At 49.6% G+C, this 26,987-nt stretch overlaps 9 protein-coding genes across 9 annotated transcripts; 4 read left to right on the top strand and 5 right to left on the bottom strand.

Moving 5' to 3' along the window:
- Positions 1–1,507: 1,507 nt before the first annotated feature.
- CONPUDRAFT_75307 (uncharacterized protein) lies at positions 1,508–3,129 on the bottom strand (the record flags this gene model as incomplete). Its single annotated transcript, XM_007772994.1, has 12 exons — positions 1,508–1,720; positions 1,779–1,804; positions 1,915–2,124; positions 2,183–2,239; positions 2,369–2,483; positions 2,540–2,541; positions 2,615–2,643; positions 2,765–2,793; positions 2,842–2,883; positions 2,944–2,958; positions 3,016–3,035; positions 3,102–3,129. The coding sequence occupies 12 exons, from the start codon at positions 3,127–3,129 to the stop codon at positions 1,508–1,510; spliced, it is 786 nt and encodes a 261-aa protein (XP_007771184.1).
- A 2,301-nt stretch (positions 3,130–5,430) lies between these two features.
- On the bottom strand, positions 5,431–5,650 carry CONPUDRAFT_156651 (uncharacterized protein; the record flags this gene model as incomplete). The annotated part of the gene is made up of 2 exons (XM_007773486.1): positions 5,431–5,454; positions 5,519–5,650. The coding sequence occupies 2 exons, from the start codon at positions 5,648–5,650 to the stop codon at positions 5,431–5,433; spliced, it is 156 nt and encodes a 51-aa protein (XP_007771676.1).
- An 81-nt stretch (positions 5,651–5,731) lies between these two features.
- CONPUDRAFT_60690 (uncharacterized protein) lies at positions 5,732–5,945 on the top strand (the record flags this gene model as incomplete). The annotated part of the gene is made up of 2 exons (XM_007772928.1): positions 5,732–5,840; positions 5,893–5,945. Coding segments are annotated over 2 exons (162 nt in total), but the record flags the coding sequence as incomplete, so codon positions are not given.
- A 2,220-nt stretch (positions 5,946–8,165) lies between these two features.
- On the bottom strand, positions 8,166–12,481 carry CONPUDRAFT_145818 (enolase C-terminal domain-like protein). Its single transcript, XM_007773485.1, has 19 exons — positions 12,350–12,481; positions 12,191–12,236; positions 11,975–12,077; positions 11,811–11,926; positions 11,630–11,750; positions 11,440–11,567; positions 11,342–11,376; positions 10,754–11,282; positions 10,638–10,703; positions 10,429–10,575; positions 9,945–10,374; positions 9,696–9,888; positions 9,534–9,630; positions 9,364–9,468; positions 9,159–9,298; positions 9,027–9,102; positions 8,722–8,969; positions 8,479–8,662; positions 8,166–8,423 (listed from the first exon to the last, which is right to left on the bottom strand). Exons 1-11 carry the CDS (start codon positions 12,381–12,383, stop codon positions 10,290–10,292), a joined length of 1,410 nt encoding a protein of 469 aa, XP_007771675.1. The 5' UTR covers positions 12,384–12,481; the 3' UTR covers positions 8,166–8,423; positions 8,479–8,662; positions 8,722–8,969; positions 9,027–9,102; positions 9,159–9,298; positions 9,364–9,468; positions 9,534–9,630; positions 9,696–9,888; positions 9,945–10,289.
- A 577-nt stretch (positions 12,482–13,058) lies between these two features.
- On the top strand, positions 13,059–14,965 carry CONPUDRAFT_83984 (arylalcohol dehydrogenase). Its single transcript, XM_007773484.1, has 5 exons — positions 13,059–13,463; positions 13,534–13,758; positions 13,820–13,970; positions 14,032–14,405; positions 14,464–14,965. Exons 1-5 carry the CDS (start codon positions 13,155–13,157, stop codon positions 14,593–14,595), a joined length of 1,191 nt encoding a protein of 396 aa, XP_007771674.1. The 5' UTR covers positions 13,059–13,154; the 3' UTR covers positions 14,596–14,965.
- Positions 14,966–16,768: 1,803 nt separating this feature from the next.
- On the top strand, positions 16,769–17,689 carry CONPUDRAFT_92006 (uncharacterized protein; the record flags this gene model as incomplete). The annotated part of the gene is made up of 5 exons (XM_007773483.1): positions 16,769–16,820; positions 16,880–17,017; positions 17,078–17,306; positions 17,366–17,426; positions 17,483–17,689. The coding sequence occupies 5 exons, from the start codon at positions 16,769–16,771 to the stop codon at positions 17,687–17,689; spliced, it is 687 nt and encodes a 228-aa protein (XP_007771673.1).
- Positions 17,690–18,296: 607 nt separating this feature from the next.
- On the bottom strand, positions 18,297–19,188 carry CONPUDRAFT_108661 (uncharacterized protein). The gene is made up of 2 exons (XM_007773482.1): positions 18,632–19,188; positions 18,297–18,567 (listed from the first exon to the last, which is right to left on the bottom strand). Exons 1-2 carry the CDS (start codon positions 18,922–18,924, stop codon positions 18,315–18,317), a joined length of 546 nt encoding a protein of 181 aa, XP_007771672.1. The 5' UTR covers positions 18,925–19,188; the 3' UTR covers positions 18,297–18,314.
- Positions 19,189–20,592: 1,404 nt separating this feature from the next.
- CONPUDRAFT_31182 (uncharacterized protein) lies at positions 20,593–21,740 on the top strand (the record flags this gene model as incomplete). Its single annotated transcript, XM_007772893.1, has 8 exons — positions 20,593–20,752; positions 20,807–20,876; positions 20,937–21,000; positions 21,050–21,115; positions 21,168–21,252; positions 21,323–21,443; positions 21,511–21,586; positions 21,639–21,740. Coding segments are annotated over 8 exons (744 nt in total), but the record flags the coding sequence as incomplete, so codon positions are not given.
- Positions 21,741–24,471: 2,731 nt separating this feature from the next.
- On the bottom strand, positions 24,472–25,550 carry CONPUDRAFT_108658 (uncharacterized protein). The gene is made up of 2 exons (XM_007773481.1): positions 25,455–25,550; positions 24,472–25,398 (listed from the first exon to the last, which is right to left on the bottom strand). The coding sequence occupies exons 1-2, from the start codon at positions 25,524–25,526 to the stop codon at positions 24,499–24,501; spliced, it is 972 nt and encodes a 323-aa protein (XP_007771671.1). The 5' UTR covers positions 25,527–25,550; the 3' UTR covers positions 24,472–24,498.
- Positions 25,551–26,987: the final 1,437 nt, after the last annotated feature.

Genomic DNA, 26,987 nt, shown 5'->3' with positions numbered 1-26,987 from the left:
GAATACGATTCGAGGGGGGTGTCAGATTTACGTCTAGTATTCGACCCTTTACGGCTTTATTGGTTCATCCAGAAGCCTCCTGTACGGCGATGTTCCTCTACGAGGTCTACAAGTAAACACCGCCTTCATACGTCTATTCTGGCGCTAGGTATCCCATTGGTACTTTTAGCGCTCACGCATTCGTGTGGCTCCGCGTTCATCGCATAGGGCCACGTTCATTGCTTACGTAGCCGTCCTGCATTACCGTGGGACTTGGACTGCATAGTAGTTACGAATACGGTAGTGACTTCACACGCTCCTGTCATATATATACAGTCGCTACCATGAATATCATCTAAGTCTTCTCTTTCCACCGAACGACTACCATCGTCAGCCTACCAGCTACCAAGCTACCTACTCAACCTCCAACACTAACTGCCCGGTGAGTTCGCGCTTTCATAGACTTCCCAGCTATACTCGCGATCGTCCTTTGTCAGCGCGAGGAGGTGGGAATACCAGAAGGTGTCCTCCGCATCGTCTTTTTATGCGCGATCCTGGTCCCGATGGGAGCCAAACCTTGGGAGTAAGTACCACACACCATCGCTTGCCGTTACAATGGAGGTGAATTTCTGAATTCATATGTTGCTTACCTGCTGACAACAGCATGATCATGCGCTCTGGCTAGGGAGACGACAGGTTCATTATGCAAAACCCCAGAGAGATGTTCTATAACGATGTCGAAGAAACCGAACGTCAGAAGTTCATAGACTTATTGATGCCATCATCGAGCGTGGCCACGGCGGGAGATCCTGAGTACGACGCGTACAACCACCATCCAGTGTCGTACCTGTTCTGCCAGAAAGACAAATTTGCAACACATGGCCCTTTGACAAGCAGGAAAATCAAAGGAGAGATATACTGAACAAACTGGAGGACGGCTTCCATAGTTACACAATTGAAGGTGGAGGACATTCACCATACATATCTAACCCACAGGTAGTCATCGACTTGATAAACCACGCTATAAACTCACTGTAGTACTTCAATATACAGTAAATGGACAACAGCCAACAGCCAATTCACCCTGTTTCTCTTATTCCACCTTGATTTCTCAGCCACTGTGCTATGTTTGCCCATCCAATCATCAGAATCAGAGTCGAAGTTGTCAGCTGTGAAGGTTGACCGGATCTAGACAATATCATTAACTGAATGGTCAGACTGCACCTCATCTATGTTCTTTTCAGCGTTTGAATAGGGTTCACGCTTTCGTTCTATGACCTTGAGTGGGGTGAGTGGTGACCAACAGTGGATGAAACCCTTATACACTCGCGTGGCTGCGTGTACAGCAAGCGTACGGACAAGGCTTATCCCTCCCAGGCGCTTTAATGCGAGCCTGACGGATTTGCAGTTCTTCTAGGGCACGTCTTCCTAGTCACTTTTATTATTCACTCATTGAAGCTTTAGATAAACTCGTGTTTTTTCCTGGAAGTTCGCATTATTAAACCTGAGCCATCTGATGCGTGTCATATCATACATTTGCATGCTTATACTGAGAGCTCAACACTGCAAACTCTAGGGTTTCGACCAGCTCTTCTCCACCAGAGGATTCTCCTCCAGACACTTGAGCTGCGTGGTATTCCCGGATGCTAAGCATCATAAGTGGCCCGAGCATAGAAACATAGAAGGTATAGCAGATGTTTGGGATAACATCAGAGAACGCCAGATTTATAACAAAATCGGGCTAGGAAACTTAAGGTAAGACTTTGAACCATTCTGTTATCAGAGGAAATCACACGTACGGAGTAAATGTACGACGAGATGGCTTCTAAAACCAACCCACAGAAGGCCCTATTATATCATTCAACACTATCCCTTTAAATCTGAATACCATGTCTTACGCAAAGAAGTAGAACACGTTGTCTCTCAGGACCATACCTGTTAGATCGTTGCTTGATGCTGTCATGTTCTTGCTCCTATTTATATCTCTTCGGACTTCTCTATAATGTTTGATAAAACAAAGAACCAACATGCCAAAAAGAATAGTTTCATAGACGATGAGCGCAATGGGTGCAGTTACATTGCACCATACTTGAAATTGAGAAACGTGAAATGAGCATATATAACCTTCTTCCGACGTTTGGATTACTGTTGTGTCCGTACATAAGGTTGGGTCAATTAGGGCAGTGTTTAATTTGGGGCTTACCTTGCGGATTTATAGGAAGAATGGACATGTATGAAAGAGATATGTTTGCGACGTGCGCTACACAGAATAAAATACCGAGGCGGATCAACATGCACCTTGACCTTCCATAGAGAGCGTATATTCGCATTCCCATCATTGCTAATGGAAATAGGTTATAAATATTCCCGTTCCCGTGCTCATACGTACCACTCATAACGATGTATATGATTGGAAGTACAACCAGTTGACATGTCAAGACTGTTGCTAAACCTTGGGGAACTTCAGCACAAACATCGCATTGTCGGAGGATGAGGTCATACATCTGGAAGGGTTTAGATGAGTGGAGAAACGGGTGTCATTTCCACGAGTAGAACTCACGCCTGCATAGGACGAGAAGTAATATAACCACTACTCCGTCATATGTGTAACTTAGGTAATGCCTCAATGACTCACTGTGATTGACTCGGTCTTCACGGGCAGCGCTAATATGTGTAGTAAATATCACTCAAAGAAGAGATATGCACAAGCTTACATGACCTGATATTGAGAGCAAAAGCGACCAAGATACTTGAGTCCATGTTGTAGACCGGATATACTACTCACATGTTATAATACAACCCCCCGAATCGTAGCTTTTCATGGTCAAAATCGTCAACAAGTATCAGATGGAGACAACGCACAATTCCGTACGATATTTTGACGACTTTCAGGCCTTTCTTGTCCTGAGCAGGTAAGATTAACAGTGACATCCCACTTAATCTAGGCATCGCCATGGAACTCACCCAGACAAGTCTTTTCTACAAAGATCCAAATTGTTTGTAAATCGTGTATAGACCTTTCAGAGCGTTACAGACCTCACGGTTTATGTCAAGGGCTAGTTCAGTGATAACATATATTAGTCTGTACGGACAGCTCTTCTGATTAGACGGAGGTTACGTACCCCACAAATACAGATTTAAAACTGTCATCGCCACTGGTAATACATGTAGTTGCTTGAGTACGATAATTGCGTCCACAGCATAAAGTGTGGCTCACCAGCAGTATAATTCTTCGCCTGGACGTAGAAGAGTACACTGATAGGCTCATTAGAAGAAGATATTACCAGAAGTGGAATTAGGAAAGATGACGGGCTCGGGAAAGCCACTGTTGAGACCTATATATTCTGACTTAAGTGGCCTGCTCCTGAAAGTGGCTACTATTCCTGGTATATACATAGCATCGGTGTTATCAACAATGCGAGTATAGCTCTTGTTCTACGATCATCAGATGCATTGTTAAGGTACGATAACCTATAACTTGTTAAACAAATCTAGGTCAGGTACATCGACGGTGCTAGCAAAGAGTTCTGACGAAGGCGGGTATTACCTATGACTTAACAATGTATAACATTTATCCGGGCCCCTCATAGACTTGGACAAACCCCAGCCCTGCTTACACTAGAAATTATGAAAGACAATAGATCGACTTTGGATTCACTGATGGTATAAGCTAAAAACCTGAGTCCCCACAACCACTATATGTCGGACTTTTCTAAAAGGGGATTTTAATGCTTCCTCAGAGCCCACCATTTCGACGCGTTGGAATGCCATAGAAATGCCGTAATATTGTAACCAAGCCAAAATAACCGAATTTAACGGCAAATTGTTACCGCACAAGTCTGTAAGAATTCCCCGGGCATCAATTTAAAACCCAATGTAACGCCATTTTATTGCCGTTGACAACGTGTTATAATGAAAACCCAATTATGGCGCGCTGTAATGGTGGTCTCGGGTATCAAAATGTGCTAGAATTAAAAAAAATTGCCCCTGAGATTCTTCCGACATAACCAAATAAAATGCGTAAGATGCACGTACTTTGTGAAAATCCCAGCAATGTACGTCCACGTCAACGCCCACCACTGGCTCAGGCCATCATGTATCATGTTATATATAGGTTTGATTCCCAGGTATGTGATGGATCAAAATCTGCGATAATCGGGAAACTGGGCTGAAGAGAAGACATGGTAAAGCATTCATTACTAGGCACAATCTGATCACAGAGTCCATCGATGAAAGTACACGCAGCGCTGCTGTTTGCATGGCATCATTTTTGTTCCTGGTTCTTTGAAAGTATAGACGCTGTGTTCGACTGTGCATGTTCCTGGATTCGAATTCTGGATCCGAAGGATACGGGCATTGAGCGTCAAAAACTCCCTAGTTCCCGGCTTGCACGGGGACAGGCTCGGCTTTTAATGTGTTTACATGTCTCTTTGCCGTCAAAATACAAATCGAGGCAAAGTCCTACTCGATCGGAAACAGGGTGGATCGGTGAAGATGTGGCAAGGGCTCCTACTTTACACGCGTTGAGTAGAAGGCTACTGAGAATGAGGTGGTGACACGGTGGCCCAAGTCCATATTTTCCCGAGGTCGTGAGTAACCAATGAGCACACATGTGCTGAATTTTGCAGCTATCGCCCAGTTAGATCAACTCGTTCTTGATGCATAGGGACCATGTTCGATGGTACAAGTGACGGCCGCCTTTCAAGGGGGAGTATTAGTGTTCAGAGGGTTGATCTAGAACACGGCCGCGCAGATCAAGCTCTCTTGACTTGCAGTAATAGATTAAGCTGAATATTCTCACAGACTTTAGGCGGGCGTCAGAGCGGGGAGGATGTTCACCACAGCCATGGAACAATGCCAAACTAAAGCTCAACGAAATAAGTAACGCGTACTTGACCTATCGTACCGCCAATCATTGCTGTCGTATAGGTAGCTGTCGTATAGCTATAATACCATTGTATCTTTTGTCTCCCTAGAAGGAGAGTAAATCCTATGAAGACAGTCAACCACGTCTTCAGCACTTCAGCCCCTGCACACACCTATGCGCTGGTCCCAATTTGGTTCCGATCTTCACGTATCACCTGAGAAATATTAGATATCCTCTCCGGGTGGCTGTCCTATATACGAGAAGTAGCTGGATGTATCTTTCAAGCTTAATCCTCTGACCTTAGGTTTTGTGTTCGCACGATATACGAGTCCCGCTGATCGTTCAGCGCCCTTCATGATGTTCAAAGCGTGTATACCCCTGAGCCAAATAAGCCGAATTGTCACCTTGGCTCGGTTGAGATTGACGCGTAACCTTCGATGTTTTGGACCTACGGCTTAGGGTTGACGACGTTTCACCCACGAGGAACTAGTGGGGGAAAACTTTTCCTTGGAAATGTCAATCGTTGCGGTTGCGCTCCGGCGTGTAAAAAGGAATAGTAATTGTCCATCCCGTAAACACGCCACTTAGCGGGGCACAACTGACTTGGTCTGGATATTGGTTAGGTTGTATGAACACCGAGTCCTTTGTGGCGAGAGGATAAGCGAACGTTACTTTCGTGTGATAGGTGGCAAGACGGACGGAAGCAATGTGCAGCGGCGCGCTGAGCCGCGTAACACCCTCGACGCGTGTGGTCGTCTGCGCCGGCAAATTCCGACGCTCGCCAACCTCTTTCCATCCAGCCATGGCGGGCAAGTCCAAAGCACGGCAAGACTCTGTCTCCTCGCGTTGCTACTCCATTCGCTCATACTTTCTATCTTGCTCAATAGGACGATGATAGTACGCATGGTGTCGACCGCCCAGACCGGTTTCTTCTATACTACCACCCGTCTCCGTCAGGGCCCGCGACTCTCCGCCGTGAAGTATGACCCTCAGGGTGCGCATTCATGCTTTAGCTCCACAGTAGAATCTAACAGGACTTTGTTTAGTCGGACAGCGCGTTTTGTTCAAGGAGAGCGGGAAAAAGTCTAAAAAGAGCTGAGGATGGATAGGGACACCGGACCGAGGTGAGTACCATGTCTTCGTCGCTTCAAGATTTCCAGCTTTGACCACCCTTTCCACTAGCTGCCATACACTTATTACACTTCTTTACATCGCTACAAACCTGCTACAATACAACCCGCTAGTCCTTACCAAATCTACCTTCAGTGCTATTGCCAACTTCACCACTTCTCATCGCACGGCTAACCACTCTGACAGTCTACATGCTTCTTTCAAGTAAACTCATACCAACACCAGTTCGTTTTCTCACAGCATCCCCTTCCTCAGCCGTCCTTCTGGTGTCCTTCATCGCCGAAAGTGTTATAAAGTTCTCCCAGGGCCACCTCCGTGTTGGACGCTCCCTGCCTGCAAACTTCAAGTCGGCTAAAAGATCGTGTGGTAGGGCTCTGAACGCGTCTTTAGTGTGGCTCGCTCGGAAAAGCCGTTTCATCAAGAGCCCCTATCAACAGGTCATCTGTAGTGGATGTGAACAGAAGCGACGTGCAGATATGCGGTCCAGCGGGCTGGGCCCAGAGTACGCTACTGCGGCTCTTCGTAGATTCTCCACTCCGCGCGGCGCGCAGTGATTCTGTTCTAAGAGGTCATCTCATCATCGAAAACCCTCTACTCTGTCCGTAGGGCCCGGACCGTACGAAGGCTTGACCGGCGCGCGTGCGCGTGGTGGCGGGGTACATGCTCAAGCGCTCAGTGATGGTCGTCTTTGCGCCCCGTTATCATCGCTGGTCTGACGGTACAGTCCACTGCATTGACGCATCTGATCGCATATCTTACGTGTCCTCAGCTACGCAATTACGCCACCAAGTGTAACTGTGAGTATCGCTGTACAAGCTGTCCTCGCGATCCTCGCGGATCCCTTTCGAGTGTATCAGCGGATCTCCCAAAGAACTTCGAAGAGTTTTGCGGGGCTGGTACCTTCCGGTCAACATGGTCCTGTTGCGTTATCTCGGGGAACAGTGTCGCGTTCCAAAATAGCAAAAAGATGTAGTGGACGTTTGATCGTTCACGCCTTGAGGCCTTTCAGGGGTAGGTTATTTGCCTTGATGGTGAATAGCACAGTTTCCCGATTATCCGGGCGCTGCTTAGAGTACAGATGTGTTCGCGCTCGATCTTGGACGGCTGTGTGGGTATTTTCACATTTCCGAGGAAAGGACGAATGTTGTCTCGACAAGGTGCATTGAATGCTGAAGATTCACCCCGTCAGTGGCAACTATTTCCTGGCGCTTATTTGGTTCACAGGTTTCGCACCCAGGAGTGTTCCTGAGGACATACGCCAGCCCTTTGCTCACTTGGTATGAACTTAGAGTGGCACTAAGCTACTTTATCTCACAGATATACACGCGCCGGGTACATTGGCGTCGGATAATACTGTATGAAGCGACAGAACTTCTAGCCGTTCTAGCAGGACATTAGTACGCGGACACTGAACGACATACAATGAGTGTGCAAGAGACGAACGAACGACGGTAGCGAAAGGGAAGTAAAGGTTAGATCATCCGATGACTGTAATAAAACAGACCGGCTTGCATCCAAAGGGGTCGGAGCAATTGCGGATACCTGATGACCGCGGCAAAGTGTCAGGGAACGTGCTGGAACGTGGAGTGAACGACGGTTGATGACAGCGGACCATGCATGCACTGAACGTTGAACACGAATTAACGCACCTTCGGTACGCGACAGATTTCAGATCTTAGACATAAGGATATTCAGAGCCCAGGTAAATATCAGAGTAAAAAAATATGATATAGATGATGTACACGGATATGATGTCACGGTGATTATGGTATGATAAGATACGATATGATCCTGAGCTCAGAGTAGCCCTCCACTACAACCTGGTTACCTGACGGGGTGGTCAGTTGATCCTTTCTGCATGCACTCCGATAGTTAGTCCGATACTCACGGGGACTGATCCATTGATGGACTGTCAACCCGACTCCGGTATTTTCGAACATGATGCAACATCCCACATTGGGCCTTCCATCGTTATCGAGCTGAGAGTCTCGGTCACTCAGGAAAACGTAATACGGCGGCCTGTTCCTGACTGTTTTCTCCTGTTATACATGACAAATTTACTGTCAGTATAGACAAATCGTGATCCAAGATGGTCAAGCCCGACTACGTATAAAACCTCGACTCGACGGTGGCTCATATGATAGCTCAGATCCCACTCCTCCTACACAACCCCAGCTTTATAGCTTGCCTTTCATTCACCCTCAACAATATGTCCGGAAACATCGACGTTGACACGCTCCTCTCGCTTATCTCCTCTTCAGCGACGGCCGCCGTCTCTGAGTGGCAAAAGACTGGGGAGGATATCCCTTCGCTCTCGTCGCCTGTCCTGCACCCAGTCGACAGCACGACGGATGTCATTGCGCTCAAGAAGGCACTGCGTGTCCTTGAGGGTGCGTGCGAGCATCTCACCTTGATGCTCAGTCCTGTGGGCCAGACCGTCTACCAAGTACGTTATACATCTTTCTGCACTTTCTTCGTCACCAAGCTGAACTCGCACACAGAGAGCGTACAACCATCTCGATTCTCAAATGCTCCGTGTTGCCCTGGAGCGCAAGGTACCCGATATCCTCGCCAAACACCCGGAAGGCCTGCACCTGAAGGAGCTGGCCAGGATGATTAACGTGCCTGAAGCGAAGCTCGGACAAATTATGCGTGCCAATGCTACGCGACACGTTTTCATCGAAGGTTAGTACTTCTGCCACCTCTCCAAGGCTGCAAGAGCACTGACTTCGATAATGCAACAGTTGATACTGACGTCTTCGCCAACAACCGCCTCTCCAACTCGTTACGTTCCGAGCTACCATACGGCTGGAGCGCGCTCGCGAGCCGGGGTCTCACCGAAGTGTACCGCACTGGTGCAGTGTTCTCCGAGTATCTGGACGATCCTACGTGCGGCCCCTCGTATGAGGCAAGCCAAAGTGCGTTCATGTACTACGCGCGCGAGCAGGAGGGCTTCGAGGGAAAGTCGATATTCGAGTGGCTTGAGGCAAACGTAGGTTGTCGGTCAAACCTCCGTCCAACCAGCAGCTAACAATTACATCACATGCAGCCAGAGCGAAGGACGAACTTTGCGTTCGCCATGACGGGTTTACAGTGGGGCTTGGGCGGACTCGCTACTCTACACGGTTAGTCACAAGACGTCCGAGTTATTATGTCAAGTGCTAACATGAAGCACGAACAGCTTTCCCTTGGCAGGACTATACCTCCATCTGCGACATCGGCGCTGGCGTCGGCTCGTTCTCGATGCAGCTTGCGCGGAAATTCCCAAACCTTACGGTTACGCTGCAGGACCGTGAGGAGGTTGTCAATCACACGATTGACGTGAGCGATTCTACTTTCTCTTAGGTTTTACAGTTTGGCTCACTGGCATCTTTTTAACCTTCAAGCATTGGGCCAAGGAGTACCCGGAGGTCATCGCCAACAAGCGCGCTAACTTTGTTCCAATCGACTTCTTCAACGGTTCCCCGGTTGAGGGCTGCGAGCTGTACTTCGTACGTCCTCACCACCGCATGGTATCACATACCATGTCAAGACTAACGATGCGCGACATGTATAGCTTCGCTTCATCATCCACGACTGGCCCGATGCCGATGCCCTCACCATCTTCAAGAACGTCCGCAAGTCCATGAGCCCCACCAGTCGCCTTCTCATCCGTGCGTACATCATCTTTGCCTAACCACCCAATATTACAGCTGAGCTAATATGACGAGTAACACAGAGGATTACGTCTTGCAGCACGTCGATCGCAAATCCGGCCTCGCCGAGTCCCTCGCACACGGCATCGAGTCCGCACCTGCGCCGCTGCTGCCCAACTTTGGCGCGGGCCGCGCGAGGGCGCACTACATGGACGTCAACATGCAGCTCCAGTTCAATGCCAAGGAGCGCTCGCTTGGCGAGTTCCTGTCTCTGGCGTACGTCCACCTATGGTCTTAACTTTGTGACTGAAATCTAACGTTCGCTGCGACAGGACTGACGCAGGTTTCAAATTCGAGAAGTACTGGGATCTCGCTGAGATGGCTTTGGTAGAGTTTGTCCCTGTATAAGGGTAGCCTTCTTCCTTCACGTCTACCGCGGTACTGTTGTATTTTTTTCTGGGATGGAGATATAGATATTCTCGTTCCGAGGGCTGGTACCACTCGGGCTCGCCCAATTTCATTAGAGTCATCGATAGTCATTTAGCACCTGTACAGACACATGCAACCCTTTCATGATACAATTACAGCTACACGGAATACAAGATATCTTCCAATGGTAAAGCCCCTCGGCCCTCGCTAAGTCAAAGCTAGCGATAGGTAGACACATAGTCTCAACCTCACTTCTTCTCCTTCGCAACGCCTGCCCAGTAGCTCCCGTTTGGGAACTCGTACTCCGCAATACTCTGCTTGTGCATTTCGATGCTGTCAAGTTCTGGTTAGCCACGCCCTTTTAGACACGCGATGCGGGGGACCCACCTGTATCCCTCGGCAGGGTTGACCGGAATACTGTAGCGCCCGCGGGAGTTCATCGTGCACGGATAGACGAAGTGTTCGTGGAGGTGCGTCGCGAACTCGAGCACGTTGCGCTCCATGGTGCCCGAGATGCAAATGTAGTCGATCAAGCTATGTAGCACGAGGACATAGGTGAACAAAAGCAAGGCCTGGCGAAAGAATGAACAACGTACCTAAGGTGGATGACGTATTCGCATAGGCCAACGCCACCAGCATGGGGGCACACTGGGATGCCAAACCTATGGTTTTTGCTTAGATGAAGCAAACGAAACACCCAGAAACCACCCACTTGGCAGCCATAAGCAGCACACTCAACACCTCGCTCACCCCCGCAAGCCGACACGCATCGATCTGGCACACATCAATCGCCTCCGCTTGCAACAGCTGCTTAAACACCATCCGATTATGCGCATGCTCGCCCGTCGCGACCCCGATCCCATGCGGCCTCAGCGCCTTACGAATAGCCGCATGCCCGAGAATATCATCGGGCGCGGTCGGCTCCTCGATGAACCACGGCTTGATCGGCGCGAGCTCCTTCATCCACTCGATCGCCTGCGGCACGTCCCACACCTGGTTCGCGTCGACCATGAGCACCGCCCCCGTCGGCCCGGCGTTCTTCCCGCGCAGGCTCGGGTCTGTCTCGGGGTTGCGGTCCTTGAGGTGCGGCGGGAGATTCGCGGGGTCATCGATGATGGACCGGATGAGCAGACCGCGCCGGAGATCCATGGCGCGGTCAGCGCCGACTTTCATTTTGAAGTGTGTGAAGCCGTTGCCGACGGCTTCTTTGGTGAGGCGGGCAACTTTGTCGTCGGGGTAGGCTGAGGTGTGGAGTACATCAGTGCGATGCTCACTTGTACACAAAGGAGGAGAGATTCACCTAGCCAGCCGGCGGAAGTGATGTAGGCGGGGTATCTATCAAGCAGCATACCCTAGGTCAGGCCTTGAGGTAGCTTAATATCTAGTATATCCACGTACCCGAGTTCCCGTACGTTCGCCTCCCGCTCCTTCTTACCCGCCTCCTTTTCCTTGAGCATCGCGAGCGCCTGCTCGGGCGTGAGCACGTCGGTAATGTACCTGAAAGCCGTTGCAGACACAAGCTCCTCCTGTTTGGGTTTGCACATCGCTCAGACGACGCAAACTTCGAGTGATGACGATGAAGACAAACGGGTGACATGTCCACCACAAGCTTCCACACTGGCTTCCCTCTAGCACGCGCGAACATGTCCCACAGCGCATTGTTCACGGCACCCGCTGCGATATGGATGACACCCTTCTCGGGACCAATCCTACGCAGGATTGCCCATCAGCATCGAACAAGCCCGCCAACGTAAGATAAGCTCACTCACCAGCGCAGCTGTGGATCCGCACACATGTAGTCCCACGCCTTGCCCATGTTCGCGAAAAACTCTTCAGGGTCCTTGTTGAGCAGTCTTGTGGACAGCTCTTCGATTGCACGACACACCTATGCGGTTTTAGCATAAGGAGAAGGTCGCAGGAGAAGGAGGCATACAATGTCATTTCCACGTCCGATAGTGAATGTCATGCCATGGCCGACCTGTCCATCATCGGTGTAGATGGAAACATAAGCAGACGAGTAGTCGCAGTCTGTGTTCCTGTGATGATAGAAACAGAGATATGGTCAGAATGCTGCCGTCCGTGACACGCAAGAGGAAGACAAGGGCGCAAAGATGTGCGTAAGACAGGGGCTAATACATTGGAGGCTTACATCGCGTCTGTGCCATCTCCAGTAAGCGAAGTGGGGAAACGGAGGTCTTTCGCGTTAAATCAGCATGCATTTGTGGCAGTATCGGTGTGAATATAAGGGGAGAATGGATCGCAGGTTGAAGGGAGGATAATGATATGTAACGGGAGCTTATATGCGTACCATGTGTCTCATAACGAACGATCTTGCCGGGCATCGTGCAACTCAAGTTGAAACACCAGTGAAATGAGTCTGCGCCTATCAGTGAGGGAGATGAAGGGGCACTGAGAATGCAAGCGCCGGGCAGCGGAGAGGTCGACTGGTTTGGAACGGAGGGTCAGATGCTTCAGGAAGAGAACCATGACGATGGGGTCCCGTGTTCACCAGCGTCGGTCTTTTTAGCCGTTCACATTCTGTGGCGAGGGTTTTCTTTTGCTCGAGCTTGTGTAGTTAGCAACAGCATTCATACACTGGACGAAAGTGAATGGGGACGATGGTCTGCTATGGACATTTCCGCGCAGGACAACTCGACGGGATTGGAAAACCTTGGAGACTGAAGTGACGGCCGGAGAATGCCGACGGAATGTCGCGAATTTGTACACTACACAGCCACGAAATGCTCCTGTCAACTTGCTACAGCGTCAAGACAATGACATATCCAACGCATGTCAGCGGGCTCCATCGGGCCTCCGACTTCAACCCAACTTTCACACCAGAAGAGACCGGATGTCGTTCGGGTCGATGAGCTACGTTGCCGGTCGACCACGCAAGCTGACAGCCGCCATCAGTCTCCAAACTCCTCCCGCCGCTCCAACGCGCAAGCTGACGGCAGACACCAATACGACCTTGAACAACTCTACTTGTCTACCATGTGTACCTGATATCAGTCTGACGCTGCGCCCGTGTTTTTGGTGGGGTATATAACCAAAGGCACCCGACGCCAGAGCATACGCATCTGATTCCCAACTCACATTCCTACCTCACTACCATGCCTCTGTTCGGACAAGCCCCCAAACCCGAGTCGCGCCTCGGCCGGTATCGCGCACTGGCGCCGACGTGCGGCTTACATGTCTCTCCGCTCGCGCTCGGCGCGATGAGCATCGGTGATCAATGGGCAAACGAGGGCTTCGGGAGCATGAACAAGGAATCGAGCTTCAAGCTACTCGATGCCTTCTACGAGATGGGCGGGAACTTCATCGACACTGCGAACAACTACCAGAATGGAAGTTCGGAGGAGTTCATTGGCGAGTGGGCGGAGGCGAAAGGTATCAGAGATCAGCTGGTCATTGCTACCAAGGTGAGTACCTGGTTTGCGCATCCAATGTATCGTATCGCGCCATGGTACTGAACGGCGCATCCTATGGTAGTACACTACGAACTTTGTCGACGCGAACGACGCTATCAAGCAAAAGATCACGTACACAGGAAACAACGCCAAGTCGATGCACATCAGCGTCGAGGCCAGTCTCAAGAAACTCCGCACATCCTATATCGACATCTTGTACGTCCACTGGTGGGACTGGGACACCCCTGTCGAGGAGGTCATGAACGCGCTTCACACGCTTGTGCAGGCGCGCAAGGTGCTCTACCTGGTGAGCATCTTTCCCTTCCGTGATCCTGCTTCGAAGGGAGCTAAACCAAGGATGTATACAGGGTATCTCGGACACCCCAGCATGGATCGTCTCGCGCGCGAACATGTACGCCCGCATGACAGGCAAAACGCCCTTCGTGATCTACCAAGGCATGTGGAATGTCCTCGACCGCTCCTTCGAGCGCGACATCATCCCTATGGCACGTACCGAAGGTCAGCCTCTCCCCTTCCGCTCCCTGTCCCTTTTAACGCTCAAACCGAACTTTCATGGTAGGCATTGCCCTCGCCCCCTGGGGCGTCCTGTGCCAGGGCAAAATCCGCACCGATGCCGAAGAAGCCCAGCGCGCCAGCACAGGCGAGCACGGACGCACGGTGCACGGGCCCAACTGGCAGCGCAACGAGACCGAGCGCGCTATGAGCAAGGCGCTCGAGCGCATCGCGGGCGAAGTCGGTGCACAGCACATCACGAGCATCGCCATCGCGTACGTGATGGCCAAGACGCCCTACGTGTTCCCCTTGATCGGAGGGCGCAAGGTCGAGCAGCTCCAGGCGAACGTGGAGGCGCTGAGCGTGCGCCTGACGAAGGAGCACATCAAGGAGATCGAGGGCGTTGCACCGTTCAGCCTTGGGTTCCCGCACAACGTGGTGGTGAGTGGGCTGAGTCGATAGTGACGATCTTGGAGGGTGCTGATGTGTTGAATTGCAGGGTAATGGGACCGAAACTTCCTTTGGTATCATGAACGGGGGATGGGTAGACAAGCATCCCCATGCTCCAGCGCTCCAGCCAACCGCAGAGGATGCCAAGGCTATGGACCTAATGGGCATCCTCAACCGGTGAGCTTATTATGGCCAGTATCAAGCCGTGCGATAGTATATCATTTTCGCACTGCGGTTGGCCGTCTCTACCTTTAAGTTGTACATGTGCATCGCCAAAATGTAAGTTGATCTCGAGATTGTTCATTCAGTAGGAGTATGAGCATTCATCCTCTGAACGCCTGTTCTACGACCTCTGTCCAGAAGAGGACAACACCGCTGGGAAACACGAGATGATGCATCATCCTCACTCCGCATAAGCAAGGTGCTTCCCTTCGGCGTCTCGCCGTCCTTACACCAAAGATAGTGCACTACCATCAAGCGATCGGTCTACCCCAAGGTCGAGAACGCTGCACTGCAGGTACTCAAAGGGGTTTGGTGAAGGCAGACGAGCAGCGTATCAGAATATCGCCTTTGCGATCCTCCGCGTCCCCATGATTGCAGTCCTACAGGCCGGATAGCTGGTAGTGAATGTTAGAGGAATGAATGACGAAGAACCATTCTTGGGTACTCTGAGTGCATGACTGCTTTACAGTGACGGTGTAGTCAGGGATATGGTGCGATGCGATCCTGGTTTCTTGCTTTGTTGTTGGTAAGCCATGCAATGCATTCTGTCGCATCACCTCTAATCTATGTTGCTTGGTTTCCGGGGTGCTGATACTGCTTAAGGCACAGGAGAATGTACATGTGTCGAAAATAGGTTTGCAATCAGGAATAGACTGAGGCCTAGTGGCCAATCCGTTGCTTCTACCGATCATAAAATGATGTTTATTTCAAAGATGAAAGCCAGCATGGGAGTCCGCGTTCAAAGATGGGAACCTACACATGAAACTTGAAATTTCAAACAACCAGATGGCCTCGCAGAGAACTACCACACCGACTTCGCACCATCGTCTGCTTTTGACGTCACTTCTTCGAAGCACTTAGGTGAAAATCGTTGACTATTTTCAACCTATGTAAGGGTTGTACGTGCATGGATTACTTTGCAGGAGATTACTATTATCAAAGACCGCAGGTGTAGCTCGATTTTATGCATGTTAATGACCCCGAACCACTGATAAATCACTGTCTAGACCACCGGAGCATATTGACTGAGACGGAATGTATGTTATCATTCGGGTGGTAGGTTTGATGTTCATAACGGTCATGATGTTTCCATAAGATCTCCGCGTTGTCGTAGTGCAATACCCCTTCTAATACATCATGAATGTTGTAACCCCATCCAATAGGATGAGAGCCATGTAGTTCTGTATCGGGCCTTCTCTCGATGGAGCCATCGTCCGGTACCACCTAATTCCTATAAAGGTCCACCGGGTGGTCTCCTAAAAGTACGACTCGGAGTCGACACCTCTCTTCGCTACATTTGCAAGATTTCACCATGTACACTCCAACATTATCTCAAGTACTTATATACAGTCACACAACGAGTTTTGTAGATGGTAAGAAACTCCGTGAGGGTACCATCACATTGTGTTAAGACCCATGATCCTTCGTTCCAGCGGCAGTCGCATTCTTGAACATTTATACATGGTGTAAGTTACTATCGTTCAAAAACGTTGCAAAAGCTGATGTCAGGTCGCCACCCCAGTGCTTGACTTGGACAGAGAGGTAAGAAGCAGTCAGATAAAGTACGGGAATTAGCTCACAACTTTCTCGAGGTGGACTTTGTCTGGGTATGCAGCGCCAGAGACGCACCTGTCCGCCTCATCCCAACCTCACATATCTCAATAGAGAAGGAAGAATGCCAAGCTCTCAAACCTATCTTATGCTATCGTATGTCCAAGCCACTTGCATATATTCACACTTAGTAATGAGGACATCATACAGATGCGATACGGGGGATTGTTCAACAGTCTGTGCGTCGCGCAATTAACAGGATGAGGCCTGCTTCATGAATTCACTAAATTTTCAATAATTATAATGTATCAACAGCACCTGTAAGCGGGTCAACAATGCGCGTTCCATGTACAGGCTAATGATCGAGTAACTCTATAGATATTCCTGTGGTATCTGAATCTCTCCAAGTAAGACATCTTTTGGACATCCTAGTGAATACCTCGATAAACCTTCATATTTCCATGCCAGTCGTAAGCCAGTGAAACATGACACTCCATACTACGCTTGATATTATTTTGCTAGATGTGAGGTTTAAATTAACGTAACATCACTTGACTAATGTTTCTCAAGGCACTGCAAGGATGATAATCGCCGATTTGGTGGTATTTATTGCTATATTCTTCTCCCTGAACGGTACGTACTAGCTCTAGTTATGAATTATGCTATGGACCGCTGATAGCTCCATCCATTAGCTATGATGGGATTGCGCATCTATGCCCTTTACGGGGGCTCTAAGCAAGTGCTGGTGTTTCTGTGTATTTGCTTTACAGCAGCACAGATAGTAAACATAGTCCTGACATACATGACCGTGTTCCCACTGGACATGCTAGGTGAGCCTGGAATATGTGAAGGTATGGGCTATGCATCTGATTAGTCTATATGGCCTAAAGTCCAGAATATTCCCGGACAAGGAACTTCATGCGGATATCGTCTGTCAGAGCAACAGGCTTGGTACCAAACTTCCGCAGACATTGCTCTTGTCGCTTACGAATTTGTGCTATTTGTCATGTCACTCATTTGTTTTGTCAAGCACTACAAAGAGCAACGTCAAACCATCACCGCAACAATGAGCACGTTGATGGGTTTGGTCATCAAAGACAATATTTTCTACTTCTTCGTGTAAGCCAGTCGTGTTTTCATCATGATAGAGCATTGAAAAGATTAACTGTCTGCTGCAGAGCTTTCTTTGGTTTGACGCTTAATCTAGGGTCGAACGTTACTGCCATCATTGATCCATACGTGAGTGTCAGTGATTTCTGTGAAGTTTCATTTGTTACAAGGCATTCTCATCATAGGGCGCCTTCAATTTTAATATTGGGTTTAACGCAATCGTATCAAACTTTTGGCTCAATTTCCAATTGAATATGCTGGGTCCTCTCATGATGCTGAGCATCAGAGAGTACAACGCAAAGCTGCGCAAGGAGGCATCCTCCAACCGCTTACCTGCTGAGACCCTGGAGTTTGCCGCTGCTACCCGGCAATCCGAACGTAGCGAAGCTTGAAAGGGAAAAAAAATAAACACGTTTATTACTGAAGATATGCCTTGGTGAAGTCGATGATGTACTAGTATATATATGCACGTCAAAATAGAAAATCGTACACGGAACGAGAGCTGTCAACGGCGGCAAAGGGCGCCTCAGAATAATTGCTTACAACCTCTGAAGCCAGTACCGGTGCTGCCATTTTTGACTATTAAACCGGCGTCCATAGGGGGCGGAACTCGCTTCTGCAGTCAAGACCAAAGCTACTTCTCTGGAAAATCGTGTTTGGGTCTTGTATTCCTTGTCACTATCCCATGTGATTGCGGATTACTTATGGATAAGTCTTAGCTTCATTCCTACATAAAATGGGCCTTCGTGTAATGCGTTGGGCGGTGATCTCGCTTACACTTTGGTTGGAATGGACTAGGCTGATCAGCTATCATGCTTCAATCTTCTGGCTGGCGGCGAAATGTTGGAAGACATGGATTTTGAAGGGAACGCGAAGGCCTCTTTGCACATGCTAAGTGCACTCCCCTCGCCGCTAAAACGAGATGTTAGTCGTACTTAATATGCTAGTATTCCTTCAAATCGCTGTCTGCTGTTAAAGTCCTCTTTAGCTCTCCAACCGCTCATCATTGATTTCATATCATAACGACGTTACTACTTGGGAGGCAGCTGTACATGGACCGGAGTTAATGACGTCGTGCGGAGGAATTGCACCGCTCGCGAAAGGTATCTGCAGGGCTCGTGTCTCCATGTTGGACGGATAGCTTGTGTTGTGTCCCGTCCCAGTGACATCCACGGCAACGATTATACCCTCTGCCCCTCCAACTACGAATGCGTTGTCTGTACCATTGGGAAGCGTCACAAGTGCAACACCTGACAAGAACACGACCAATCTAGTCGACGTTCAAGGTCAGATCATCAGGGTATGAGAAACGAATCAGTAAGCAAAGAACTTACTGAGGATAAGGCGCGTTATGGATCCCGCCTTCAAATCTCGGCGGAACGACAGTGTAAGTCGCGTTCGCCAGATTGTTGATGTTCAAGGTGGAAGCACCAGCCGTTCCGGCGCCAGCCGAAGTCGTGAATGGGTCCGACAAGCGCCAACACTCCAGCGCCGAGCTTCCATTCTGGGTGACAATAGCGGTCATCTCCAAGAAGGTGCTGTTCGCGGCGTAAACGGCCGGTTCAAGTTCCAAAGCGAGCGCAGAGGCTGCGCCAGCGATGCAGAACGCAAAGCCAGAGAAGCGCATCCTGGTGGGTTGGTGATGGGGTGGTGAAAGGAAGAGGCGACGCCGGAGTGCCGCCCGCTTCACTGTATGCAGTAAAGGCGAGCACTTTAATTACGGATTGAATTGGAGTTGACAGGGCACCCTGGTGACCATATGATCATAACACTGTCTTTCTCCCACGCCTCCGGGAGTTACCGATGCATATCCCGTGGTTGTAAGATAACCCTTTTCTTTGCAACGGCCGTTTTGGTCTTCTCGCTCCGTCACTCCCTCTCGGAGAAGGTGGTACCGCGTAGCACGACTCCCTCCCTTCGCTTGCTCTCGTTTATATATGTTTTCCATCAACCCATGAGGGGCGCAACAGCAACCACCGTCTTCTAGAAGACCTTGTTACCAAACCGGATGCATCAGATGTTCCATAGCATCATTCCTCCGCCGCTATCGGATTCTCCCAATGAAGCTTTTCCATCGCTCAGCTTCATATAGAACGAAGGGCTACAAAGAAGGTACTGTTATCCCCCGCCAGAAGAGACAGCCAAATTTCCGTAAGTCCTGGAATATTTTCCTCGCTGGCCCGTCCTGTAAAATAAGGTTTGAAGCATCCCCAAGACCCAAACTAATACTGAAAAAATCTACGAAGCGCCAAAGTGGACGGATTCCCTACTATACGAACATCAGTGGATTTTAGAACCAAGGACCGGCCACCGTCAGACTGTACAGTCTGCGTGGGAGCCGATATCGGTGATAAGCCCATATTAGGCAGGGTATTGGCTGTAGCCGAGCCATAAAAGGAAAATCATGGTGTTATTGCCGAGCCGGATTCGCCGATACGGCGGCTATAAGATTATAGTGAGCCTCGAGAGGACACTCTGTCATCGGTCCAAAATATTGAGAGTTTGTGCCTTCTGGTTGCGCCCAGTTTTGTTTCAGTGGGGGCGGAAGGTGTTAGCTCAATATATGATTACTCTTTTGCTCACAACCTGAGGTTATTTCACAGCTGGTTACTGACCCGAGCTCAAATTTTTTTCAAAAGAGCCCATTTTCTGTCTTTTGAGCCATGTTACTTCATTTCTAGACATGCCCTTGCCAATCCAACGCAGGATGATATGGAATGGCATAGGATCATAATTATCATGAATTTAGTTTGAGAGTTTTGCGGGAGAAACGGCCACAAAAGACAGTTGTACATCCTGGCGGTGGTGTACATTCTCACGGGGGATGACAGTAGGCCCGCACGCAGCGCATTGCTGCGAACAGCCAATCATCCACGCATCCACACGAATCCATTGACAAGATCGTCTTGGAGTCGTGAGCTGTGGTCTGCCAAGACAAGTCAGCACCAGGCCTCGAGGTACAAGGTTTGATTATTGAACTGGATTTGACGCTGTTTGTATAACTTAGCTGAAAACCTAATATTGGCGCAGGGTAATTATAACAAGTGCCTTTCATAGGTTACTCGGACCTTCGTTTAGGCTTTGGGTGCCTCCTCCTGGTGTTCGGCTGTGTAGTGATTCGCCCTGATGTTGATACATCATCGACGCTTGCGCAGTTTCATGCCACAAAAGCCTTGCGATTTCGCCTCCAACGCCTCTCTGTCCTCCAGCCATGCTCTCAGGTCTTGTTCAACTTAAAAGTAAGCAAAATCATCAGGTTTTTCGCACTTTCCGGACTGACATCGACTTATCTACAGTAACGTCGGGCATCTGCTCTGCGTTCGCAATTGTCATAACATGCATCCGTCTGTACATGCGCAGAGACAGGTTCTGGTGGGATGATGCATGCGCCTTTCTCTCCATGATTTTCCTTTTTGTCCAAATCGTCTCCGTCTTCATGCACGTGCCTAATCCACGTACGTCATGACTTAAAGCTCTCACTTTTCCAGCTAATAATCCGAGATATGCAGGCGTCCTCTCACATATGGACAACATCGCTGCGTACTACTTGATGGCTGCTACTTTTTACGCTATTATTTGGTAAGATCTGCTTTCGCCTTACTGTGGAATTTCATCTAAGTTCTGGTCATGGCATATCAGGACAGCGCGGCTAGCTATCTTGTACTCTGTCATCCGAATAGACCCAGACCCGAGGACAAGACGAGTAAGTTCCTTGACCGTTGTAGCATTTTCACGCCACTGATGCCTCGCAGATCCTCCATCGCATCGCGATCATTTTTATTGTCATCCTCCTTATTATGATTGCACAGGTACTCTGGGTAAGCACCTCCGAGCGATCGCCGTTTGCTACGTTTTAAGTCCCAATACCAGGTATGCGAACCAATGCACGACTGGAAAAATGCAGCGTCGCCTCAGTGCCCTCTCAACAAGCAAGTCGCTATTTGCCAGCTCGTGAGTAAGTAACTTTCCATTGACGTCATCACGCGTTTACGTCCAATACACTAATTTTCGGGCTTTGCTATCAGCCGACATTCTGTCGGATGGTTTGCTCATCTACGCACCACTTCGACTTATTTGGGGGATGGACGCCATAGACGGCACGCGCAGGCGTCTAATGATCATTTTCTCCACATGTATTGTCACCACGTAAGCCTGTTTCTTATCCGAGCGCTCAAATCTGCACAGCATGACACCACCATGTCCCGCATCGTAGAATCGTGTCCCTCGTTCACGCCGCGTTCATCCTCACCGACGGAGGCATCAGAGTCGTCATCGCTGCTATCGTTGAGGTACACTTTCCGTCCTACCTCAATGTGTCTTTCGCCGACTATGCTGCCCCAGGACACCTTCTCCCTCATCGTCTGCAACATCCCCGTCGTTGTAACGGCCATCATGCGTAAATACGGCAAGAACGAAGAAGAAAGCGACCACGCGCGCCAGTCGACATTCCGGTTCCGCATTCCGACGCGCAAAACGTTCGCCACCACCCTCGGCACGAGCACGGCGAACTCGGATATGGCGACGGACCTCACGCCGTTCAATCTGCGTGACTTTAGGATGCACGCTACCGCCACTGTCACTAGGGACGTGACGCTCACGCAGATCGACCAGACGCGCACGTATGATGAAGACGATGGGGCTGTTGTGACTGTTGACCGAAAGGATGAACCTGAGTCGAAGGTTCACAAGCAACAGAGAAATGTTGTGTGGATTACGCAGGATAAGCTGCAGCGGCCTGAGTCTCGGGATGACGATGTTAAGTAGCATATGTGTTTGGTGGTGACGGATTGTACTTCGTACCAATATTACTTTGTACAATAACAGTGGCTCGCTTGTTTCAGCATTCAAAACGCGTATACACCCACCATAAATGACTGAAGAGCTGTTTCATGCTAATGCTGTTATATGTCACAGTGGGCGCTGATTGGGGCGTTAGTCCATCATTAATGAACAGTTACTAGCGTGAGCCACATTGATCTCATGTGATGAGCTGCGGCGCCTAAGCGCAGCGTATCGCCTTATGCATATTTCTCCCCATTTTCATCTTTGATGTGCTGAACGCTGATGGATGGCACGGTTATGCGCAACCTTCACCTTTCCTACATATATACTTTTGGGCTGGCAATCTAGCTGTTCCCAATAACCGCAAACCACACCTATTCATACTATAACCTTAGCAGTTTCTCCTGCCCCTCTGACATGGACGCCCAAACGATAATCAAAACTCTAGCATACCAACAAGCAAGCAATCACGCCAGAGGTGTGTTGACATTATTAATGAAGAAAAGTAGCGCGGTCAATGGACAATATAACGTCTTTCATTCACCCAACCCTTTAGTCGCATGTGCATGTTTAAGCGTCTACGCTTGTGGCGAGTTCGTTCACCCTCGAAAATGGGATGACTATGACTTACTTTTCTTATAACATGTAGTCATTGATTTTGATCGCGAAGTAAACAGAATTCGCGTGCAGCTACTGCCTTTGTCGCTGACGCCAAGTTTTCTTGTCCGCCGTTTTCTCCCTCTTTCAGATCGATCTAATTTGGGTATAAAAAAAGAATCGCTCTAGAGATACAGAGGTATTCACACGACCTGATTAGAGCTCAGGATCCTCCAACATCTCCCGGATCTCGTACACAATTGTAAGCACTTGTATGGCTCTGCAGTACTGATTGATCGTCTGACACCTTAGTTCAAATAAAGCTGAGATATGGTGGGCTTACTATCACAATGTGTGTTTATTACTCGACTTCAATCAATGCTCTATTAAATATCCATACTTTAATCTCCAGTTCAGGTAAGTATTCATGTCATTTGAACGGAAAGAGGGTCAATGATGAACATCGTCATATCAGGTCTAGCACTCATAGAACCCGTTTATATTAGTAGCAAAGTAAGCTATCGTGTGCGAGCTCAAAGTTTACTTTGCTGATATCGATTGAAACGCCGGTCCCCTAAGATGTAAGAAAAGTTGCCAGACTTTTTGAAGGTTAGTAGCTGACGTTGACACTAACACAGGTGTATGGATCTCGTACGTTTTGAAGCTGTGTTTCTCACATCAACTCAGGCACTCCTATTATAGTCGTACACGACTTTGTGATGATCCCAGCAGTTTACTTTGTTCTCAACGGTATGTATTCACAAGGTCATATACAGCTTCAAACTGATGCTTCTGACTCGCAAGCCATGATGGGCTTGCGGATGTATGCCCTTTATGGAAGAACTCAGGGAGTGCTAATTATTATTGGATCTTGCTTTATTGCGACACAAGGAACGGAATTTGTTCTCAAAATCAAGTCTATGGCCCCACTGCAAGTAGTATCAGGTGAATTTGGATAATTCTCGGTGTAACATATATAACTCATACGTCTGGATTTGTTTGCTTTCAAGGTTTGGGAATCTGTAACTACGTCTCTCAGTCCGGCATGATAGGCATTCTGTATCAAGAATGGTCTCAAATCATTCTTGCGGCCTATGAAACCGCGCTATTTACGATGTCAATGGTTCATTTATACAAAATGTTCAGAGAGAACACTCGATCCAGTGGGGCGACAAAACTCAGCGCATTGGCGGGTTTGATAATTCGAGACAATGTTATTTATTTCTTTACGTGAGGCGAGTTTATTAATGGTAATGAACGTGCTGAAAATACTTGACAGTGCGTTTATCGCCTTGACGCTTCCTTCCTGCGCTCAGATCATATTGATTACTCTCCACGTATTTCGCCTTTCATATTCAATATAAACGCTCAGGGCTAATGGTGCATGTAGATGGACCTAAGTGACTACTTGGTCCCACTTTCCTTGTCTACCATGGTGGGAACCCTCATGAGCAGTCTGCAGTTGTCCATGATTGGGCCTCTCATGATGCTCAGTATTAGGGAACACGACTTCAATCAACTCAGAGGAGGGACTTCGAATGACCTGGACGCCAACACAATGGAGTTCGCAACTTTTGGCATGGGTTCTAGTTACTCTGAGGCCCTGAATGAATTGAATGACTAGTGTTAGTGCCGCAAGGCTAGCTCAGGTTTCCTTATGCAATATACTTTGTTTATATCACACAATCTAGCACGCATGCGATCTTGCCCGTGTATGTAGGAGACGCAAGCAGAAATGGACATTGCATAACCTTTACAATGGCGATATAAAATGAACATGAATAGCTCTACTTAATTATTTATGGATCCCAAATGCCTCTTTCTAATTATTTTCTATTTCTTTCAAGGTTGGGCGCATCTTCTCCAACATCCACAAATCATGCTCGCACCGCATCGGCTCTCCCCTCCGCACTCCAGGATGCCAATCCACATCCATATCGTTCGTGCTCACGGGGTACACCGTCTCCCCATCCACACCACACCAGTCAAAGTCGATCATCAAGGGCCGTTCGTCCTCCGCGGCGATCATCACGTTCGCCGAGCGCAGATCCCAAAACACGAACTTGCCCGAATGCAGCGTCGCCACCGCCCTTTCAACCTGAGTGAACACTGACGGCGGGAGTACGTTCCCGCCAAACGCCTCCTCCGCGTTCGTTCCCTGGATGTACTCCATCACCACTAGCTGCAGGTCGCCGATCCCGGGGCCGGCGTGTAGCAGACGCGGCGCCATCCCGCGCGAAGCGAGAAGAGCGTGGGCAGCTGCGTTGTACCGCTGCACGAACTTGACCACCAATGGTGCGCCAGTGTCGCTGCGTCGCGCGCGATAGATGGGTTTCACGGGGCTGTCGTCCGCGAGCTTGGTGATGTACTCCATTGTCACTGTCTCGCCCTCTTCAGCGCCGTCGACGCCTCTGTTGAGCACGAATTCATGGAGCCAGGGGAAGAAGCGTTCGCCAGTAGGCGCGGGTGGTGTGGGGATGTCGGGGAATGTGCGTTTATAATAGTCGTCGAGGGCTTGCAAGCCGTTTCGCAGAGCAACGAGTGTGCGTGCTGCGTCATAGAGATGCATCTCTTCCGTCTGATAGGCACCAATGCGCACAAAGTCCGTGAGAGGTTCGGCTGCTGCATACTCGGTGAATGCAGCGCCGTGAATGGCCATCCACGGACCAGCGATGGAGATGATGAACGCAGGGCAGGGGCACGCCTTACGATAGCTATCCAGCTAGGAACGAGGAACAGCATAAGCCAATGGAGCTAATCGACGTGAATAAAACGTACCTTCTTTTGTGCCCAGTACTTCCTGTACGAGAGCGCACCTTTGATACTGGGGTCCACCCCGCCACTTCCCATCTCGTTCTGCCACTCAATAACACCACGGACAAGCTCTACACCCCCCACACGCGTAACAATAGCGTAATCCGAGCTCAATTTATCTTCCGTCTGAGTGGTCTCGATCTTGGAGCCCAGAATAGCCTCTAGGAAGGGAAGCGTGGCCGTGCGCCGCTCTTCGTCCGTAGCGTATGGTCGAGCCCAGAGTGTCCGCAGGTCAGACGTCCACGCGTACTGATTGTGCGTGATAGAGAGGTCAACATTCGCGAGATCGGCTTTGAAATCGGCGAAGACGGAGTTGTACAAGCAGACTGGCATAGCCCGGAGCTCCGCGGGCCGGCCGTTGAGGATAGGGGCTATTCGCTGCTGGTCGCGGAAGTTGAGAGGAAGGGCGCCTTCCGCGGGCGGAAGGGCTCTACGCGCGGCTTCGACTGCTCTTGCTTGGTCTGAAAAGACGTCAATGCCTGAGGGTGTACCGATTCAGTTTGTAGTGAGTTCACTTACGTTCCTCGAGCAACTGCAATCGTCTAGCCTTACGGTCTTCGTCTCCCTGTGACGATGCGATGGAAGGCACGGAGACATGAAGATCCCTTGGCAGCTGGACAAGAAGGTGAAGGCCGCCTTTCTCGAGTGCTTTGTAGAACACTTCCTCGAGTCGCGTGCACGACCATAAGGTGTCGAAGCGACCGGGATCAGCATCACCCGGAATGTGCTCGTCGAACGACACCTCTACACTGTCGAGCTCGGACAACGGGATGGGGACTTTTGGCTTCAGGAGATTGAATTGCAGGATGGAGAGGCCGTCGAGGTCGGGATGCATAGTAGCCTTGATCGCTTGCTTGAGGTTGCTCACGTCCACTCTGGCGTTCATGGGGATCTGCAGGGCGAAGACATCGCTCGGGGAGAGCCTGCTAGGTTTGAGGATGCACCATGACAAGACGAGGTCGGGGACAGAGGCCCTCAAGGCATCCATGGTAGAGGAAAGCAAGAATGACGAGGACAAAGGCTCGCTCGGTGACGACGTTATGGAGAGATAAATGGCAAGGATCGGGGGCCGCTCCTGACCAGATGAGCCGCCTCAGTGTTCGAGCTGTCATAAATCTCGTTCTCAGCGATAACGAGTCTCGTATATCCGGCTTCTAAGCGCGAAATAAGGTCGTGTGCACCTTGGTTCCCCGTCATTCATAGTACCCGGGCCAGGGGAACGCTAGCGAAGATGTTTGATGGTTATTTTCAGAACGTAGCAATCAGCTGATAACTGTGAATGGTGGTGCTTAGCATCAATATGGAAACGAAAGTTCTTATTGTCGGTGCGAACATTCTTCCTGCCAGCTTCATGTCAGCGGTGTTCTAGACGAGAAGCCTATAACAGTTTGTCAGAGCGTCAGAGCATCGGAGCATTTCGGAGTCTGAAACATAGGCATCAGCACTGCCACCGAACTTATTTCCCATCGCTAATGGCGGCCAACGAGTAGAGCAAGG

The sequence above is a fragment of the Coniophora puteana genome (genome assembly GCF_000271625.1).
Source record: "Coniophora puteana RWD-64-598 SS2 unplaced genomic scaffold CONPUscaffold_10, whole genome shotgun sequence".
Taxonomy (NCBI): domain Eukaryota; kingdom Fungi; phylum Basidiomycota; class Agaricomycetes; order Boletales; family Coniophoraceae; genus Coniophora; species Coniophora puteana.
This window is presented reverse-complemented; position numbering and strand designations above follow the sequence as displayed.

What these genes read in the sequence shown, in the direction of transcription:
- CONPUDRAFT_145818 (XM_007773485.1), bottom strand. Translation starts at nt 12,383, where the DNA reads ATGCCCGGCAAGATCGTTCGTTATGAGACACATG. An exon ending in CACTTCCGCCGGCTGGCTAG is followed by an intron (nt 11,283 to 11,341) that starts GTGAATCTCTCC and finishes TCCACACCTCAG; the next exon opens with CCTACCCCGACGACAAAGTT. An exon ending in GTGCTGCTTATGGCTGCCAA is followed by an intron (nt 10,704 to 10,753) that starts GTGGGTGGTTTC and finishes CAAAAACCATAG; the next exon opens with GTTTGGCATCCCAGTGTGCC.
- CONPUDRAFT_83984 (XM_007773484.1), top strand. Translation starts at nt 13,155, where the DNA reads ATGCCTCTGTTCGGACAAGCCCCCAAACCCGAGTCGCGCCTCGGCCGG. An exon ending in CCCTATGGCACGTACCGAAG is followed by an intron (nt 13,971 to 14,031) that starts GTCAGCCTCTCC and finishes CTTTCATGGTAG; the next exon opens with GCATTGCCCTCGCCCCCTGG. An exon ending in GGTTCCCGCACAACGTGGTG is followed by an intron (nt 14,406 to 14,463) that starts GTGAGTGGGCTG and finishes GTTGAATTGCAG; the next exon opens with GGTAATGGGACCGAAACTTC.
- CONPUDRAFT_108661 (XM_007773482.1), bottom strand. Translation starts at nt 18,924, where the DNA reads ATGCGCTTCTCTGGCTTTGCGTTCTGCATCGCTGGCGCAGCCTCTGCG. An exon ending in CATAACGCGCCTTATCCTCA is followed by an intron (nt 18,568 to 18,631) that starts GTAAGTTCTTTG and finishes AACGTCGACTAG; the next exon opens with ATTGGTCGTGTTCTTGTCAG.
- CONPUDRAFT_108658 (XM_007773481.1), bottom strand. Translation starts at nt 25,526, where the DNA reads ATGGGAAGTGGCGGGGTGGACCCCAGTATCAAAGGTGCGCTCTCGTAC. An exon ending in AGTACTGGGCACAAAAGAAG is followed by an intron (nt 25,399 to 25,454) that starts GTACGTTTTATT and finishes CCTCGTTCCTAG; the next exon opens with CTGGATAGCTATCGTAAGGC.